Source organism: Mirounga leonina, unplaced genomic scaffold (assembly GCF_011800145.1).
Source record: "Mirounga leonina isolate KUSES-001 unplaced genomic scaffold, KU_Mleo_1.0 Mir_101637, whole genome shotgun sequence".
In the NCBI taxonomy this organism is placed as follows: domain Eukaryota; kingdom Metazoa; phylum Chordata; class Mammalia; order Carnivora; family Phocidae; genus Mirounga; species Mirounga leonina.
Window position 1 is genome coordinate 1 of NW_023270169.1, and position 8,379 is coordinate 8,379.

Below are 8,379 nucleotides of genomic sequence, written 5' to 3' on the forward strand. Positions count from 1 at the left end.
CTTACCACTGCCCGCCACCGCAGCCCGCCACCACCGCATGCCTACTACTGCCGCCTCCCAACAGCTGCAATTCCCGCCTTCCTAACACTGCTGCCCGCGGCCACCACCTGTCCCCGCCACCCGCCTGCCACTGCTTCCTGCCACCACCGCCTGTTGCCATCTGCGGCTACTGCCACCCGCCTCCGCTGCCTAACCGCGACGATGCCTGCCAATGTTGCCTGCCTACCGCCGCCACCTGCTGCCGCTGCCCCCTGCAGACCGCTTGCCCCAACCGCCTGTCGCTGCCGCCTGACACAGCTGCCGTCTGCTGCCCTCACTGCCTGCCGCCGCTGCGGCCCGCCTCCCCCTGCCACCTGCCGCCGCTTTCAGCCAACGCTTACCGCCGGCTGCGACTGTCAGCCGCCGTTTCCTGCCTGGCCCCTGCGGCCTGCAGCCCGCCACGGCCTGCTGCTGCTTACCTACCACCGCCGCCTACCACCGCCTGCTGCCACTTACCACTACCCGCCACGGCAGCCCACCGCCACCACATGCCTACCGCTGCCGCCTACCTACCGCTGCTGCCTGGCCCTGCCGCCTGCCGCTGCTTCCTCCCGCCGCTTACCACTGCCTGCCCCCGCCTGCCACCTCTTGCCGCCGCCGCCCCCTGCCTGCCTCTAGCCGGGGCCTGCAAGCCGCCGCCACCTGCTCCCACCACCTGCCCGCCGCCGCTTCCTGCCGCCACCACCTGCCCGCCGCCGCTTCCTGCCGCCACTGCCTATTGCCACCTGCGGCTACTGCGTACCCCCAGTGCTGCAGCCTGCCTGCAACTGTCTGCCACCTGCTTGCCGCAGCCTGCCTGCCCCCGGCCCCTGCCGCCGCCGCTGCCTGCTACCTCCTTCCACCGCCCTTGCCTGCCTGCCGCCGCCGCCGCCTGCCTGCCTGCCGCTTCTTACCACAGCCTGCGACCGCTTCCTGCCGCCGCCTGCAATCGCCTACCGCCGCCGCCCACCACACTTGCCTGCCGCTACCTGCCTCCCTGCCCCCACCGCTTACTGCCGCCCCCTGCCTCCACTGCCTCCACCGCCTCCCGCTGCCACATGCTGACACCACTAACCCGGCACCTACCGCTGCCGCCGCCCTCTGCTGATACTCCTGCTGCTGCCTCTGCTGCCCGGAGCTTCCGCTGCTGCACAACGCGGAAGCCGACTGACGCCAACAGTGCCGCCGCCGCCGCCGCCGCCGCCGCCGCCGCCGCCGCCGCCGCCGCCGCCGCCGCCGCGTAACCCGACTATGCCCGCCGGCGCTTCCGGCGCCCCTCCCCACGCTGACCCACGCTGCCGCCGCTGACCCGCCTGCTGCTGACCCCGCCCCTATCGCGGTGCCTGCTTCCCGCGCCGGTGACTCCGGCTGAAGCCAATGGCACCTGCTGCTGAGGCTGCCACACACTGCCGCCCAATGACCCGGGGCTGCCCAAAGCTGGCGCCCCTGCAGCCCTTGCCGCCACTGCAGCCGCTGCAGGCGCAGACGCCACCCACTGGTGCTGTCACCGCTGCCACCTCTGCTGCTGCCCGCTGCCGCCTGCCACCGACTGCCACCGCCTGCCTGCCGCTGCCTGCCGCCACTGCCCATCACTGCTGCCACCGCCGCCTGCCACCGCCTGCCCGCTGCCACCACCAGTCAGTTCTACCACTGCCGGCTGCCACTGCCACCCCCTGCTGCCTCTTACCTCTGCCTGCCGCCACCACCTGCCTTCTGCCACCCACCGCCCTTGCCTGCGCCCGCCGCCTGCTGCCCGCCGGCATCCGTCTCCGCCTGCCTGCCACCGTATCCTGCCGCCGCCTGCCACCGCCGTCTGCTGCCGCAGCCTGGCTCCACCGGCACCAGCTACCTAACCCCGAGATGCGTGCCAACGCTGCCTGCCTACCCCCACCGCTGCCGGCACCGCCTGCCTACCACTGCCACCTGCCAATCGCCACAGCTGCCGCCTGCCTAATGCTGCTGTCTGCAGCCTGCCTGCCCCGCCGACTGCCTGCCGCCGCCACCTGCTATATCCTGCACCACCCGCGGCCCTTGCCTGCCGTGGCCTGCCTGCCAGCCGCTGCTTATTGCAGCCTGCACCTGCTACCTCCTACCTGCCGCCACCGCCTGCCTACCCCTGGCGCCTGCAGCCCGCTGCCCCCACTGCCTGCCTCCGCTGCAGCCTGCCTCCTCCTGCCACCTTCCCCCGCCGCCTGCCTCCGCTGTCAGCCGCCGCTTCCTGCCACCGCCGCCTGACACCGCTGCCGCCGCTTCCTGTTGCCGCCTGCCTGCCGCCTGCCAGGGCTTGCCTGCCTGCCCTCCCCAGCTGCCTGCGTCCCACCGCTTCCTGCCACCGCCGCCTGCTACCTCCTCGCACCGCCCGCCTCCCTTGCTTGTGGCTGCCTGACTGCCAGCCACTGCTTACCACAGCCTGCCCGCGCTGCCGCCTGCTGCCACTGTCGCCTGCCCTGCCGCCTGCCTTCACTTCCTGCCGCCGCTTCCTTTCACCGCTTTCCGCCGCCACTGCCGCCTGCCCCGCCGCCTGCCTTCGCTTCCTGCCGCCGCTTCCTGTCACCGCCTGCTGGCCCGCTGCCACTGCCGCCTGCCTTCGCTTCCTGCCGACGCTTCCTGCCACCTCCTGCTGCCAAGGTGCCTGCCCCGCCGCCTGCCTTCACTGTGTCACTGTAGCAGCACCGCGTTGAGAAACCACATGGGACACATTGACTGTTTTCATAGCTCCCCCTCTTCCTGATGCAATGGCCACATTTAGATGGAAAATACTACTTCAATACGTGGAAGAAGAACCATCAAGGGCAGCATTCTAGCAAGAGATTTAAGAGAAGGGGGAAAGGACTAGGCCACTCTTCTCTCCCCTTCTCTCTGGGAGGACTGGTGTGATCTTGGGAATTTGCTAGAACAGCTCAGGGAACTCCTGGAAAGAACAGCTGCATCTTCTGTGGATCAGCACTCACATCTGGGACTGCCTAGAGTTGGAGAAGGCCCAGTTCTCCAGGTGAGCACCTGTTTGCACCATTCGCCATGTCACCACCTGAACAGGCTGGTGTCAACGTCCTCACATTTAAAAGAAGGATGAGCATCATGACACCAACTTCATAAAGCTGTCATGAGACCTGAATGCCCCCACAAAACTCTTAACACAGCCCCTGGCATATTGTGTGTGCTCAAGAGATACTAACTCTTATGATCATTACTAATAACATATTAAAGTTTTCCACGACTAGAACCTTCCACAGATCTTGTTTTTTTCCGGAATCGGTCATGGGTATTATATTTGACCAAAGATATACATTTAGGAGATAGTTTCCAAGGAGTGAAGATGCATTGTGTCCATAAAACAGTTTTCTGCTGGAGCCCACATAGCCTTGCCTGCTTCAAATGCAGTGGGTAGCTCATGTCTGCTCTAGAGATTAGAAACACTACATGGGGAGCTTAAGGACCCCATTGTTCTGATTGTGTGACCTCCTGGCTCAGAAAGTCATTCAACCTACTAAACCTCAGATTCCTCAACAGCACAATACGCTTTACCGGATAATCTTAGAGATCCTCTCCAGGCAAAAATTGCAGTTCAACAGTTTTATAACCCAAGCTTTGGAGAATTTGTCTGCCATGTTTGCTCCTCTATTCCCAATCCCTGCCACAGAGAAGACACTAAATAAGCATTTGTAGAGTAAAAACATGGATAAATAAAAAAGATCCACTTGAAAAAATAAATCCAATTGATCCTTTTCCTCTTGAAGAAAAAAAATAATTATTCATTAATTAGATACTTCCAAAATTTAATATTTCTGTCTATTTTGTTGTGCTGCCCATGTATTAACTGTGTAAAGCAATAAGAATGCCTTCTTTTTTTTTAATTTATTTTTTTATTCTTATGTTAATCCCCATACATTACATCGTTAGTTTTAGATGAAGTGTTCCATGATTCATTGTTTGTGCATAACACCCAGTGCTCCATGCAGAATGTGCCCTCCTCAATACCCACCACCAGGCTAACCCATCCTCCCACCCCCTCCCCTCTAGAACCCTCAGTTTGTTTTTCAGAGTCCATCGTCTCTCATGGTTCGTCTACCTCTCCGATTTCCCCCGCTTCATTCTTCCCCTCCCGCTACCTTCTTCTTCTTTTTTTTTTTTCTTAACATATATTGCATTTGTTTCAGAGGTACAGATCTGAGACTCAACAGTCTTGCACAATTCACAGCGCTTACCAGAGCACATGCCCTCCCCAGTGTCTATCACCCAGTCACCCCATCCCTCCCAACCCACCCCCCACTCCAACAACACTCAGTTTGTTTCCTGCGATTAAGAATTCCTCATATCAGTGAGATCATAGGATACATGTCTTTCTCTGTTTGACTTATTTCACTCAACATAGTACCCTCCAGTTGCATCCACGTCGTTGCAAATGGGAAGATCTCATTCCTTGTCATGGCTGCATAATATTCCATTGTATATATATATACCACCTCTTCTTTATCCATTCATCTGTCGATGGACATCTTGGCTCTTTCCACAGTTTGGCTATTGTGGACATTGCTGCTATAAACATCGGGGTGCACGTACCCCTTCGGAACCCTACTTTTATATCTTTGGGGTCAATACCCAGTAGTGCAATTGCTGGATCATAGGGTAGCTCTATTTTCAACTTTCTGACGAACCTCCATACAGTTTTCCAGAGTGATAATGCCTTCTTTTTTTAAAATTTAAATTCAATTAGCCAACATATAGTACATCATTAGTTTTTCGTGTAGTGTTCAATGACTCATTAGTTGCATATAACACCCAATGCATATCACAACACGTGCCCTCCTTAAAAATCCCATCACCCAATTACCCTATCCCCCCACCCACCTCCCTTTCCACAACCCTCAGTTTTTTTCCTGGAGTCAAGAGTCTCTCACGGTTTGTCTCCTTCTCTGATCTTCCCTCCCTTCCCCTATGATCCTCTGCATTGTTCCTTAAATTCCACTGCCTTCTTAGGCTTACAGTGAATACAATAAAATATAGTTCAGCAATGATATGTAGATTGTGGGAGTAGTAAATGAAGTTAAAGTATTCTAGTGTCCTCATATTTTCTGGAAAAAGATCAGAGGCTCTAATTTATATTTGTCTGTAGTAAGTCAAAGGCATACTTTTTACCTTTGATTGTAGTTACTAAAAGAATAGTAAGTGAATGTATTACTTCTGTAGTGCATTGAATGGTGGCCCGCAAAATGATATGTCAACATCTTAACTCCTGGAGCCTGTGAATGTGATCATATTTAGATATAGAGTACACAGATGTAATTAAGTTAAGGATCTTGAGAGATCATTGTAGATTGCCCAGGTGCACACTAAATCCAATGATAGGTGTCCTTCTAACAAACAGAAGAAGATGGACACACAGAAGGGAACACTATGGGACAGCAGAGGCAGAGATTAGAATGACAATGTCACAAGCCAAAGAATGAGAATAGACACCAGAACTGAAGAGGCAAAGAAGGATTCCCTCCTAGAATGGCTGGAGGGAGCATGGCCCTGCTGACTCCTTGACTTCATGCTCTTGGCCTCCAGAACTGTGTTCAAGCCACCGTGTTTGTAATAATTGATTATAGCAGCCATAGGAAATTGAGAAGTCTTTTATTTTAATTTTTTTCTCTTTCATTATTCAACCAATTTCTTACTTTATCAACTTTTTTTAAAATCTTTTTTTCATTTTTACACTTACATTTTATCCTTTCATTGTATTTAATTTTATTTTTGTATATATATAAGTTTTTCTTTCTTTACAATTTTGGGCTGCAGTTTCTTCTAACAAACAGACCAAAATACACCCAGAATCTAGCATATGGTTCTGTTCTCTTCACCTATCTGATCGTATTCTCTCTTTTTTGTCTTTGTTTTGTTTTGTTTTCTTAAAGTCATTTTTGTACTTTCATCTTTACACTTACATTCTATCCTTTCAATGTATTTAATGTTATTTTTGTATATATATGTTATTCTTTCTTTATAATTTTGAGATGTAGTTTCTTCAAACAAACTGAACAAAATACGCTCAGGATATAATGTATAGCTCTGTTCTGTTCACCTGTTTATATTCCTGTCTTCTTTTTTTCATTTTTTTCTTTTTTAATTTTCATTTCTACAGTTACATTCTATCCTTTCACTCTATTTAATTTTATTATTGTACACACATAAGTTTTTCTTACTTTACAATTTTGGGATCTAGTTTTCTAACAAACAGACCAAAATACACACAGGATCCAGTGTATTGTTCTATTCTGTTCACCTCTGGTTATATTCTCCTTTTGATTCTTTAATTTCAATTTTTTTTTTTTTTTTAGTTTAAGATCTCTCCTGATTTGTTTAGTGTATATTTCTCTGGGGTCATTGCTGTCATTGTGGTATTTTGTTCTTTCATTCATCTATTCTTCCTGGACAAAATGGTCTAAGACAGAAAAACTCACCTCAACAAAAGAGAACAAGAGGCAGTACTGACTTCCAAGGACCTAATCAGTATGGAGGTAAGTAAGATGTCAGAACTAGAGTTCAGAATAATGATTATAAAGATAATAGATGGGCTTGAAAAAAGCATAGAAGACACTACAGAATCTCTTTCTGGAGAAATGAAAGAACTAAAATCTGCTCGTGTTGAAATCAAAAAGGCTATTAATGTGATCAATTAAAAATGGAGGGAGATCCCTGGGACATTTGCAGACAGGACCAGGAGTCCCTGAAGCCAAGGGAAACTTCAGATCAGGAGAACGGGCCTCGCCCGGGAAGGAGGCCTGAACACTTTTCCCTGATTGTCTTGTGCGCACGGATGGACGTGACCTGGCCCTGCCTTGAGCCCCTAGGTTTGCTGTAGGGCCAGGTGGGCCTGAGTGGCTGAGCTCCGGGCCGGGATCAGCCCTTCCCACCTCCCCCAGGGCTTGTGTGATTGAGACAACTTTCTACTTCACGGCAAAGTCAGGGGCAACAGTTTTCTGGAACCTGGCTGGCCTCCCCTCCCCCAGCCCAACTGCTCTGCCGTGGTTGCCGGGCACCGTTGACCTCATAGGTGGAACTCTCCACAGGATTCTCAGTGGTCCGTTGCGGCCACAGGACTCTGGCACTTGGAGACAGAGCTGTGGAGCCTGACGCAGCCATGGAGGGCCCCCTCTTGGCCGCCAGATCCACTTGCCAGCTGGTGTTGGAGCACCTGTGGGGGGCGCTGCAGCTGATTTCTGAAAGCTGGGGTCACAGCCCGAGTCTCCCCGTGTTGCCCTGCGTGGTGCTCCTATGGACTGTGCTGCTGGTTCTCCTAGTGAAGAGACAACTCACTCGAAGAAGCGTGAAGGCGCTGGGTCACAGGGGCTCTGCCCGCCACGAAGTGTGTGGAGCCCGCCGTGAGGAGAGTGGCCCAACCACACAAGCCGAGGCCGCCCTCAGGCCGCCCGCGGTGGTGGCCAGTCCTCCCTTGTTACAAGCCCTGTGCTTGTCGGCAATGAACACAGAACTGAGCAGGCTGGTGGATAGGGACACTGTCAACTTTTTGAGGAAGGCACTGAAGGAACTGGACCAGCCTCCCGACCTGCCCGAGGTCCCTGCGGAAAAACCCATCCTCAGAACATCGGAGAAGGATGGAGAACAGCTTCTGACGAAAAGAACGAAGGATCAGAGTGAAAACACTCCTTTTCCAGAAGGTCCCGATCCGCTCAACCAAGAAGTTTCGAGATGGAGGCAGAAAGGGCAGGAGAAGGAGGGGGAAGAAAGGCTGGAGCCGTCGAAGGCATGCATGGAGCTGGTCCCGAAACGTCAAGCCAGCCAGTCCCCTTCCAGGGCCGGACCCGGGCTGCAGTCCGTACCCCCGCCTGACCTCCCTGCAGAGCACGATGGTGCCGGGACCCGGGGAGTCCAGCCAAAGAGGGGAGCAGGAAATGGTGATCAGCCCGCCCATCGGGCAGCAGTGGATCTGAAGGGCGTCCCTGAGGATGCTGGCTGCCCTGGGTCCCCTCCAAGTCCCGAAGGGGAACAGCAACACAGAGCCAGACGACTGTGGGCAGAAAGGCAAGAGATCGTGGAGCTGACACGACAAATCCACAGCCTGCAAACCCAGAAAGCCTCTTTGCAGAAGGAAACTTCACAGCTGGACAAGGAGATTCAGCCGCTGAAGCTGAAACTTCAGAACCCCCTGGATGAACAGGAGCAATACATCCTGCAACTTGACCGAAAAGTGTTTCAAGTGGAAGCTCAGTGCTTGGAAATGAAGAAGAAACTGGCCAGCGCACACAGAGAAATGAACTTCACGTGCCAGATTCGCAACCTCTACAAGAAGATGGCCCAAGACCTGGGCAAGGAGCTGGACAGAACCACCTCCTACTATCATCGCAAGCTGGTCCTCTT

The 8,379-nt window shown here is 53.4% G+C and overlaps 1 protein-coding gene across 1 annotated transcript; it reads left to right on the top strand.

Moving 5' to 3' along the window:
- Positions 1–64: 64 nt before the first annotated feature.
- Positions 65–2,253, top strand: LOC118010671 (extensin-like; the record flags this gene model as incomplete). Its single annotated transcript, XM_035005241.1, has 2 exons — positions 65–1,220; positions 1,489–2,253. Coding segments are annotated over 2 exons (1,921 nt in total), but the record flags the coding sequence as incomplete, so codon positions are not given.
- Between the last annotated feature and the right edge of the window lie 6,126 nt (positions 2,254–8,379).